At 34.9% G+C, this 11,782-nt stretch overlaps 2 protein-coding genes and 1 non-coding gene across 5 annotated transcripts; all 3 read left to right on the top strand.

Annotated features, from left to right (window-relative positions):
* Positions 1-1,111: 1,111 nt before the first annotated feature.
* LOC139876247 (uncharacterized) lies at positions 1,112-4,980 on the top strand. Of its 2 annotated transcripts, XM_071863542.1 has the most exons (3): positions 1,112-1,257; positions 1,357-4,321; positions 4,648-4,980. In XM_071863542.1, the coding sequence occupies exon 2, from the start codon at positions 1,549-1,551 to the stop codon at positions 4,282-4,284; it is 2,736 nt and encodes a 911-aa protein (XP_071719643.1). In that variant the 5' UTR covers positions 1,112-1,257; positions 1,357-1,548; the 3' UTR covers positions 4,285-4,321; positions 4,648-4,980. The 2 variants fall into 2 exon arrangements, with proteins under 2 accessions (XP_071719643.1, XP_071719642.1); XM_071863541.1 differs by lacking the exon at positions 1,112-1,257 and having other exon boundaries at positions 1,282-4,321.
* A 1,597-nt stretch (positions 4,981-6,577) lies between these two features.
* Positions 6,578-6,795, top strand: LOC139879324 (small nucleolar RNA U3). Its single transcript, XR_011770170.1, has one exon. It is a non-coding gene; the product is annotated as a small nucleolar RNA U3 (small nucleolar RNA).
* Positions 6,796-9,642: 2,847 nt separating this feature from the next.
* On the top strand, positions 9,643-10,182 carry LOC139877777 (glu S.griseus protease inhibitor-like). Of its 2 annotated transcripts, none has more exons than XM_071865200.1 (2): positions 9,643-9,774; positions 9,989-10,182. In XM_071865200.1, the coding sequence occupies exons 1-2, from the start codon at positions 9,759-9,761 to the stop codon at positions 10,180-10,182; spliced, it is 210 nt and encodes a 69-aa protein (XP_071721301.1). In that variant the 5' UTR covers positions 9,643-9,758. The 2 variants fall into 2 exon arrangements, 1 of the variants encoding a protein (XP_071721301.1); XR_011768771.1 differs by having other exon boundaries at positions 9,760-9,884; positions 9,989-10,065.
* The last annotated feature ends 1,600 nt before the right edge of the window (positions 10,183-11,782 follow it).

Here is an 11,782-nt window from a genome sequence, read left to right as displayed (position 1 = left end):
TTTTTGGCCGCGTGCTCCAAGTTAACACGGGAAAATCTTGGCGTGTTTGGGTTAATAATTCATGCAAACGGATATAATTCATACACGTATTCGATTTACAACGGATATAATTCATGCAACGGTTTCTTCTTCTTCTTCTATATATACACACACAGATACACACATACATATACACACAAACATATTCACACAAACACAAACATATACACTTCTATATTTTATCAAAACAGAATGTCTTCCACTATACTTTCTCTTGATGTTCACTACGGGGGCCGAGCTGAGTACGACTGGAAATCGTACGTAGACGGGGAAAAAAAATCATTTGAAGATGTTGACGTTTCCGATATTGAAGATTGGACGAAGCTGTCCAAGTTTCTCAAAAAAGAAACACCATACGTATTTACGCAAATTGTGTATTTCGACGAAGAGCATCAATCGTTGATGTTTCTGTTTACGGATGAGCAATGGGATGAGCAAAAAGAGCGAGCCAGGACACGACCATGTCGAATTGTCTTGTATCTTGTAAACATGGGCGTTACTCCGGTTAATCGGGAGCCCTCCGATTCGAGTAGCCTTGAAGAAGGTAACGCGAGTCAGGATTCTATTTATTAGTTTATGATGTCTTGTATCGAGTAGCCTTTCGTATCGTCTATCGTATCGTCTTTATTATGTAATCGTATCGTTTTTATTTAATTTTAATCGCATCGTTTTTAATTTAATCGTATTTGTTTTCTTTTTAATTAATAAAATAATAGTATAAAGTAATTAATAAATTAATATAATTGAAAGAAAAATGAAAAAGAAATAAAAAATACCCCTAACACGCCACTCAGCACGCCACTCATTACCCAGCAACATGGCAGCACGCTCATCAAGCACCTCACCCCACCCAGCAACATGCCGATCATCAGCGGGATAAAGATGGTCTAATATAAAATCTAACGTATGGTGCGTGTATAATAAGACAATAGAGGACAGAAGTTCACATTCACATTGACATTATTAGTTACGATATATCAACGATACTGAAATTGATGATATGGTATTTATGATCCACAATTGGGATTGAATGGTATTCAAAATTTTAAACTTTATATACATTGATCAAGAAAAAAACACGCACTAAACATCTCAAACATCATATTTACGATTTTTACATTCAACTATGGTTGAATTTAGTTCACAAATTATATTTTTATATCTCACTTGCCGTCCATTTCATCCCCTTTTGCTTCCTTCATCAACCTCTTTTTCCAGGTATTCCAATTTCCCCACAGTTTTTTCACCAATTTTTTGAAATTGATATACTAAATTAAATTAGGGTTACCTTAAAAATTGTAACTTTTTATGTTTTAGGGTTTGAAATTTGATAATTGATGCCATTATAGTGATTTGTGCAATGGGTTTGTAATTCTGTTGCAGCATTGACTTCTTTAATGGTATATGATATATGTCATTGAGATTATATTCATAAAGAAAGTGATTCTTGAAATCTTGATGTGTATATTTAAAAAAGATATCATTTTGGGGGTAAAGTTTTGATCTTGAATGCAACCCATGGATGTTACTAATACCACACACAAATTTATGCATCATTTATCGATGGCCCTTTGCGAATGGTTCTTGATATTTTTAATGTTTATGGATGCTGCATTGGGTTATATCCTCACAAAATTTGCTCATCATTGTGAATTACAATCCCCTTGTATGTTTTGCTTGAGACTTGACCATGTTTTTGGCGAAAAGCCCGGATCTTTTTTGAGTTTATTTTGCAATAAGCATCGGGCCGAGGTTTCCGATTTGATATCATGTCAACTACATCATACACTAGCCGATGTTAGGGAAATGTGTGATGATTGTTTCATGTCGATTATGAAACGAAATGATAATAAGAAACCCTTTTTGAACAAGAGTTTTGTTCGCGTACCTTCAAGTAATGGCACATGTTCTTGTTGTAAAATTGAATGGAATCCGAAACCAAGAAGTGGTTTAAAATTAGGGGTTTCAAAAATATCGACGAAACCTACAATGTCACGAGGTGGGGCCCGTGGCCATGGTAGGTTTCGTCGACGGAATGATTTTAAAAGGGTGCGGGATGTAATTTCGGGAAACTCGACTCCTTATCATATTGAGAATAACGTCTTTATGGATATGGATGTAGATATGGATACGGATGCATTGTCTGATTCGGGCTGTGCTGATCTTAGGTTCTATTCGGGTTCTGACTCTGATGACTCGTTTTATGAGGTTGATTGTGGTGAAGACGGATGCTACAATGATGATTTTCGCATCATAAGTGATAAAAGTATACTGAACCAAGCTCAGGTTAGACCAGAACAACCATGTAGTGTGTCTAATTCCGAGCCTTCATTTCAAAATGTGGACCCCAAAGGAATTATAACGGGCCCCGAGTCGTTGAAATCCGATGGTTCGATTGGTGTAAAAGAAAACAGTCCTCTACAAGTTGGTAAGGAAAAGCGAGATTATAATCAAGATTTTCAGTCGTTTAAAGATCATAAGGATATCGGGATCAAAGAAAATGATCTTCTAGAAGTCAGTAAGGAAAAACGAGATGATAATCAAGGTTTTCATTCTTTTAAAGATCATAAGGAGATCGTGGTAAAAGAAAATGGTCCTATAGAAGTTGGTAAGCAAAAGAGAGAATATAAACAAGATTTCTATTCGTTTAAAGAAAAGGTGATCGATGAAAAAGAAAATGGTCCTCTAGAAGTCGTTAAAGAAACGGGAGACTATAATCAAGATTTTGTTTCGTTTAAAGATCACGGGGAGATTGGTGTAAAAGAGAACGGTCCTCTAAATGTTAGCAAAGAAACGAGAGATTATAATCAAGATTTCCATTCGTTTAAAGAAAAGGTGATCGATGAAAAAGAAAACAGTCCTCTTGAAGTCGGTAAAGAAACGAGAGATTATAATCAAGATCAAGATTTCCATTCGTTTAAAGATCATAAGGCGATTGGTATAAAAGAAAATGGTCCTCATGAAGTCAATAAAGAAACAAGAGATTATAATCAAGATTTCCATTCGTTTAAAGATCATAAGGCTATCGATGAAAAAGAAAACGCCCCTCTTGAAGTCATTAAGGAAAGGAGAGATTTTTATAATCAAGATTTTCATTCATTTAAAGATCATGATGATGCGATTGTTGTTAAAGAAAACGATCCTCTTGAAGTCATCAAAGAAAACGATCCTCTTGAAGTAATCAAAGAAAACGGCCCTCTTGAAGTCATTAAAGTAAGGAGGGACTATAATCAAGATTTCCATTCGTTTAAAGATCATAAGGTGATCGATGAAAATGAAATCGAAAAAGAAAAGGATCCTCTAGAAGTCATTAAAGAAACGAGAGATTATAATCGAGATTTCCAATCATTTAAAGATCATGATGATGCGATTGGTGTTAAAGATAACAGTCATCTACAAGCTAAAAAGGAACCAAAAGATTACAATCAAGTTTTCTATTCGTTTAAATATCATACAACGTCACCTTCTTCAGATAAACACGAAGGTTATGAATCTACGGGATCAAGTGGGCTGAGCGAAATCGAGGGTGAAAGTGATGTAGAAAAGCTAAAACGACAGGTGGGTCATTATCAACAACGTTTGCGTTTATTACAAAAGGAACTAGAAGAAGAACGAAACGCTGCTGCAATAGCTGCTGACGAGGCAATGGCAATGATTACGAGGCTACAAGAAGAAAAAGCAGCGCTTCATATGGAAGCATCACAATATTTACGAATGATGGATGAACAAGCAGAGTATGATATGGAAGCTGTGGATAAAGCTAATGATCTTGTTGCTGAAAAAGATAAAGAAATTCAAGATTTAGAAGCTGAGCTGGAATATTTCAGAAACCGATACGAAGATGAATTGTTCAAAAGCGATGATTCTTCACCGGATGTTAATAAATCAAAAGAAAATCGTATGGAAAATGGGAAAATTGAAGTAAATTCGTCGTTTATTTTAGGGCTTGAGGAAGAAAAGAAGTACATTTTACAGTCGTTATCAGATTTAAAGAGGAAGTTTGATCAATTTTCGAATGGTAATGTAGCTGATAATGGTTTGTTAATAGATGATGAAGTTGATGTGGGTACACTTGAAAATGATATTTTAGATCTTAACGAGAGGTTGGAAACGCTTGAAGCTGATCGTGATTTTCTTGAACGTGCGTGTAATACGCTACAGAGTAAAGGGGGATTAGAATTTGTTCAAGAAATTGCACATCATTTACATGATTCGAGGAGGGTTAGGTTTGATCGAAGATGTTAACTGGTCTCTTGAAGCTACAATTATCAACAATGTTAAGGTATGTGTCATTTTGTTTCAATAATTTGTTCAGTAATTAAGGAAATAGATTATTATTATTCATAAAAATCTAGTCTTTATTACTGATGATTGATCATTTTACTATTAAGTATCTGTTGATGCACTTTTTATTCATAGTCTTAATCTAATCTTTCCTAATCTAAGATAATATTTTGAAGGGTAAAAAGCATAAAATTTTTATTTTTCTTGAAAAACAATTGTTATAGTAATGAGATGTATAGAGTTGTTAGCCTCAAAATTCAATCATGGAACCAAATTATTATCAAAATTATTATTCTTATATTGATGTGTTAACTGATCTTTTAGATGCTTGCTGACTGCTGAGGTAGACATGGATCGAATTGCCGTTTTGCTTATGATGCTTGATGCGAACAACTTGTTGATTCATTAAAAGATCATTGCTTTTTTCATCAATAGGAAGTCGAAAAGCCTTCACATTGTTCTTGATCCGTTGCAGCTGTTTATACATATAAAAGATTGTTTTTTCAGTAATTTGTATATTCTTTCAAAAATAGGCTATACTTTTTTCGTTCAGTGTTCTTCATATCTTAGTATCGGTCTTAGGTCATAATTGAATGGTATGCTCGTTCGTGCATATAATGTGAATCAACGCAAATTCCTTTCTTTTTTCGTCGAGAAATTTGTAGTCTTCATAAGTTAAGTTCCAAATATGTTATCTGTTATGTCTGTTATATTGGTTTACACAGCAGATTTAGTAGTTTGTCTGTTATATTGGTTTACACAGCAGATTTAGTAGTTTGTCTGTAGTAAAACTAGAAAGTTATACAGTAACTAATTATCTAATCAATGTACAGTTCAACCAATCTTAAAATGACTATGATAATGTCTAATTTTAGAAGTCAACTAAAAAAGTCAGCAAAAGTGGCAGTTTTGACTTTTTGCCAATCCAAATGGAAGAATGAAACTGTTCAAAGATTGCAATCCCAAATGGAAGTATTAAAAATAAAAATTTGAGATACTGCCAACCCAAAATGAGAAAGTACAAACCTTGATGCATATTGTACAACCCGTACTATACCTCTTCTATTAGCCTTTGCATCTATTTATACCCTTGATTCTTCATATTCTTTAATATACTCATCCAAGAATGTCAGTGTGTCAAGGTAAACTCAGTTACTAACCTTCGAACTTGTTAACTTAACTGGGGTGGTCGGGGAAAATGGTCGGAAACAGTCACGGGATAACCCGGTTAGGCCGCCCTTCGCCGGATAGCCTGAACACGGAAAACGTAATCTGTTTATCAATTTTTAATATTTGAACGAATATTCGTGTTTCAAGATTGAGTAAACGACTTGTGTTTGTTTTTTATGCGATATAGGAAAGAGTTCATGGCCAGAGCTGGTAGGAGCAACTAGGGAAGCAGCAGCAGGTACGATCGAGAGACAGAATCGACGGGTCGATGCAATCGTGTTACTAGACGGAACTTCAACAACTGAAGATTTCAGTTGCGACCGTGTATGGGTGTGGGTGAACTCTCGCGGGAGGGTCATTCGAACTCCTAGTATTGGTTAACCCTTGTTATCAATGCAGAAGCTAGCAGACGCCTCGTCTTACCTATTTTTAATAAATAATAAAGTGATTTACATCTTGTATAATTTCTGGTTATAACGTTGTTGTCTCCAGTTAGTCATAATAATATGTATCTAAGCAAAAATAAATAAGCATATGTGCGGTTGTACTTGGTTTCCAGTTATCACCTTAAATGATATTGAATTCGTATAGATCTAAATCTTTTATCTTAAAAATCGGACACTCGAAGTACCCACATTTAGAGTGTTTTTCGTGTTATTTTCAACTATGTTTGCACGGTATGCGCAAGTTTTTGCGCAAAACTTGAAAGGTTAGCGATTGTTATAAGCCGGCTTTATAAGTTTGTATGAGAAACAACAAAGACTAATGCAGCAACAAACTTTTGACAAATAAAAGTGAGACAGTTAACCCATTAGAAGTCCTTGTACGATAAAATTAACTCATAAAACGGTGTATTTAAACCTAATGTTAATAATAATCACGAGTATAAAATAATAAAGTTCGTTTTCATACAATATTTTATTTTAATCTTATAATGAAAATTAGTATTTGCAAACAGTAACAGATATGTGATGCAATGACTTAAAAAACAGACGTCAGATTAGTGTTATGTTTCATGCATCCCACATCGGTTGTACTTACAAAACATCAGCTCTATATAATAGCCACGTAGATGACAACAAGCACGACCTTACTTGAACATGATCTGTTCTATAGGTTCGTACCTCTTATTCTTGACTCCTAAGAAGACAGAAACTCATGTCTGGTTGATGAATCAGGACCATGTAACTAGAGCGTGATTAACATAGCCTATTGTTTCGAGTTTCGACCATGGCTCGGTAGAGGATCGTTGCCAACTCATCTGATGGGTTCTGGCATGGTTACATGGTTGTCTGACAGACAAATAATTTTTTTGGTCCGACTAGTCTATCGTCGCAAGTTTTCAAGGAAATGTCCAAACCAGGCTACCTGTTTTTCGGTACATTTAATTTTTTTTGGTTCGACTAGACTATCGTTCAAGTGCGTCCGACTAGTCTATCGTTGCAAGTGTTCAAGGAAATGTCCAAACCAGGCTACCTGTTTTTCGGCGCATTTAATTTTTTTTGGTTCGACCAGACTATCGTTCCAAATGCTCGAGTAAATGTCCAAACCAGGTTACCTGTTTTTGGGTGCATTTAATTTTTTAGGTTCGACTAGACTATCGTTTCAAGTGCTCGAGCTGTTTTGGGTGCATATAAACTGTTGATGAAATGCCTGTTAATGACACATTCAATGTGCGTAGAAAATCATCTGATGGGTTCTGGCATGGTTACATGGTTGTCTGACAGACAAATAATTTTTTTGGTCCGACTAGTCTATCGTCGCAAGTTTTCAAGGAAATGTCCAAACCAGGCTACCTGTTTTTCGGTACATTTAATTTTTTTTGGTTCGACTAGACTATCGTTCAAGTGCGTCCGACTAGTCTATCGTTGCAAGTGTTCAAGGAAATGTCCAAACCAGGCTACCTGTTTTTCGGCGCATTTAATTTTTTTTGGTTCGACCAGACTATCGTTCCAAATGCTCGAGTAAATGTCCAAACCAGGTTACCTGTTTTTGGGTGCATTTAATTTTTTAGGTTCGACTAGACTATCGTTTCAAGTGCTCGAGCTGTTTTGGGTGCATATAAACTGTTGATGAAATGCCTGTTAATGACACATTCAATGTGCGTAGAAAATCATAATACTTGGAAATATTGTACGGAGTCTTTTAGAGTAGGTTTGCGCAGAAACTAAAGGATCATCAAGAACCGGAGCATTTAGAAGAAGATACTCCGGTTGTTTAACAACCTGCTACACATTCTTCTTATATGATGCACGCACGAAATATGGAACCATATCAAATTTGATTCTTGTTAGTTTAAAAATTTAATCTTGGAACCAAATTATTTTCTAAATTAACTCTTCTGACTCATACCATAAGAATCTAGTATTTTGAACAATTCTTGTATTATAAAATCTGATTCTCCTTCTTCACCATAATGTTTATGATGCTTGATCCGGACACCTTATTTCATAAGAATATAATTGTTATTTTTAGCAAGAGGAAGCCGAAACCAAATTTGAAAGCCTTCACCATGTTCCTAATCCATTGCAGCTGTGTATACTTAAAAAAAAATCACAGTATAAAAATCACAGCAATTTGTCTCAATTTTCACATTGAAGTGAATTCTTCGTTTATTTTAGGGCTTGAGGGAGAAAAGAAGTGCATTTTACAGTCGTTATCAGATTTTCTAATGGTAATGTAACTGATAACGGTTTGTTAACAGATGATGAAGTTGATGTTGGTACACTTGAAAATGATATTTTAGATCTTAACGAGAGGCTCGAAACCCTTGAAGCTGATCGTGATTTTCTTGAACGTGCGTGTAATACGCCACAAAGTAAAGGAGGATTAGAATTTGTTCAAGAAATTGCACATCATTTACATGATTCGAGGAGGGTTAGGTTTGATCGAAGATGTTAAGCGGTCTCTTGAAGCTACAATTATCAACAATGTTAAGGTATGTGCCATTTTTTTACAATTATTTGTTAAGTATGGAAATAGATAATTATTAGGATTTTTCTACAACAGCTTTTAGGGCTGTCGTTAAGGTGCTTTAAAAAAAATTGTTCTTAGGGGTTATGTTGACTTTCAGATGGTGGTTATTGAAAATTTACAAGTATTTTAAGCATAGTAACACAGTCCTAACGGCTGTCGTTAGAAAAATCTATCATTATGCATAAAGTTGGTTATTGTTACTGATTAATGATTAATCATTTTGCTATTGGGTATGCACACTCTTGCTCTAAAATAAACTTTTGAAGGGTAAAAAGCCTAAAATATATATTTCTCTTGAAAAACAATTGTTATGGTAATGCATACTATTAATAAGGATTTTTATGAGGAATTTATATTATTACACTAGAGCTTTTCTATTAGCTCTTCATACTTGATATTTTATCACAATTTTTTTATTATTATTATTTTTATCTGTTAATGATATATATAGAGTTGTTAGCCTAAAAATTCAATCTTGGAACAAAATGATTATCCAAATTTTTTACTCTTACATTGATGTGTTAACTGATGTTTTAGATGCATGCTGACTGCTAAGGTGGACATAGATCGAATTGCCTTTTTGCTTATAATGCTTGATGCGAACACGTTGTTGTTTCATTAAAAGATCATTTCTTTTTTCATCAAGTGGAAGTCGAAAAGCCTTCACATTGTTCATGATCCGTTGCAGGCTTGCAGCTGTTTATACATATAAAAATCGTTTTTCATTAATTTGTATATTCTTTCAAAAATAGGCTATACTTTTTCGTTTAGTGTTCTTCATATCTTAGTATCGGTCTTAGGTCATAAGTGAATGATATGCTCATTTGTGTATATAATGTGAATCAACGCAAATTCCTTTCTTTTTTCGTCGAGAAATTTGAAGTCTTCATAAGTAAAGTTTCAAATATATGTTATATCTGTTATCTGTTATACTGGTTTACACCCCAGATTTAGTAGTAAAACTAGAAATTTATACAGTAATTAATTATCTAATCAATGGTCAGTTCAACTCAATCTTAAAATGACTATGATAATGTCCAACTTAAAAAGTCAACTAAGAAAGTCAGCAAAAGTGGTAGTTTGACTTTTGCCAACCCAAATGGAAAAATGAAACTGCTCAAAGATTGCCATCCCAAATGGAACTACTGAAAATTTGAGATATTGCCAACCCAAAAGAGAAAGTACAAACCTTGATGCATATTGTACAACCCATTCTATACCTCTTCAATTAGCCTTTGCATCTATTTATACCATAAATTTTCAATATTCTTCAATATACTCATCCAAGAATGTCAGTGTGTCAAGGTAAATTCAGTTACTAACCTTCAAATTAGTTAAATTAACTGGGATGGCTAGGGAAAAGGGTCGGAAACGATCACGGATAACCTGATTAAGCTGAATATTCCCTTCGCCGGGTAAGAGGAAAAAAACTACCAGTTTATCTGTTTTTAATATTTGAACAAACATTTGTGTTTCAAGATTGAGTAAATGACTTGTGTTTGTTTTTAATGGGATATAGGAAAGAGTTCATGGCCAGAGCTGGTAGGAGCAACCGGAGAATCTGCAGCAGCTACGATCGAGAGACAGAATCGACGGGTCGATGCAATCGTGTTATTGGACGGAACTTCAACTACTGAAGATTTCAGTTGCGACCGTGTATGGGTATGGGTGAACTCTCGCGGGAGGGTCATTCGAACTCCTAATATTGGTTAACCACGGTATCAATGCAAAGGCTAGCAGGCGCCTTGTCATACCTATATTTAAATAAATACTAAAGTTACTATCACTTGTAAAATTTCTTGTTATAATGTTGTTTCAAGTTAGTTCTTGTTGTTCTGGGAGTAATAAATGTATGATGTACCTAAGAAGAAATAAATAAGCCATTTTTTTTAAAAGGCAACAAGTTTATTGCATTACTATAACAACTTACAACGAGACATACAATACATCCATTATGTAAGCCATGGAAGGAGAAAACGAAATAAACATAAACATACAACCAAATCAAAAACTTTTAGCTATATAACAGCATATAGAAATAAAGCATGAAGTTATAATCGTATTATATTAGCCAACCCCTTCTTGTGGTGTTGAGAAATCACACGAGCCCGGGTTGGTTACCCAACACGATAGCGACACTTTTTGTAATTCACTTGAAAATTTTGCACTGTATCTCATCAAGTATGACCGAACTAGGAGAAGATTTATTGCCGAATACCTTATGATTTCGATTTTTCCATATGGAATAACCGCTCACCCATTTTACCGTTTGTCAAATCGCACCTTTTCCATTCATGTTTGAAAATGGGCTAGCGTCGCTAAACATCTCTTGAACGGAAAGTGTGGATACGCTATTTAGTTTCCACCAATTGAAGACCCGCGACCAAACTTCCATAGCGCATTTACAAAACACGATAGCGTGTTCGGCCATCTCTAAATCATCATCGCACATTAGGCATCTCACCGAGTTGAGGTCGATATATTCTTTTATCTAACTCCACTCGGGTTGGAATCTGTCTGCGAAGTGATTTCCAAGCAAATATTTCAATGTTTTTAGGGATTAATTTGTTACGTATAGTTTCATGAACAGTGGCGGAACCAGGATTCCAAGTCACCGGGGGCAAAAAAAATTCAACAAAAGCTACAATTTTTTTCCCACCAAATGTAACAAAAAACTGCACAAAATGTACCAAAAACTAGTATATTCCTCTACGTAACATATGATTAAAACGCTCAATTACATCTTCATCTTTAACTTCAGCTAGAGCTTCTCTTTCGATCGCACAAATTACACATAATATGCCGATTCATTTTCCTCCAAGATTTTTGCTTTTAAACCATTGAACTCGCCTCGCATGTTGCTTGATCCATCATAACCTTGATATCACACCCCCAAATAGGGCCTGGGGTATTTGTGACTAATTATATCAAATCAGAGTTGTATAAACGAGAACGACTCTACATGAGACGTTTTGTTGAGTTTTGCAGCGGAAGATAAATATGTCTTTAATTGATATGATATATAATGAAGACTCCAAGCATAGCAATCAATCATCATCAAAGCAGTAGATATACAGCGGAAGCAATATTTAAGTACCTGAGAATAAACATGCTTAAAAAGTCAACACGAGGTTGAGTGAGTTCATAGGTTTGTCATAAATAATGATTTCAGTAATAGTGTTAGACCACAAGATTTAGTTTGTAAAGTAGATCTCGCAAGATCCAGTCAAGTTGATCTCCCGCAGGATCAAAAAGTTATGCCAGTGCGTGATATTTAGACTAAACGTTGTTTGCCCCGTGACAAGTTGTTCTG

This window comes from Rutidosis leptorrhynchoides, chromosome 11, assembly GCF_046630445.1.
Source record: "Rutidosis leptorrhynchoides isolate AG116_Rl617_1_P2 chromosome 11, CSIRO_AGI_Rlap_v1, whole genome shotgun sequence".
Classification (NCBI taxonomy): Eukaryota; Viridiplantae; Streptophyta; class Magnoliopsida; order Asterales; family Asteraceae; genus Rutidosis; species Rutidosis leptorrhynchoides.
This window is presented reverse-complemented; position numbering and strand designations above follow the sequence as displayed.

What these genes read in the sequence shown, in the direction of transcription:
- LOC139876247 (XM_071863542.1), top strand. Translation starts at nt 1,549, where the DNA reads ATGCAACCCATGGATGTTACTAATACCACACACAAATTTATGCATCAT.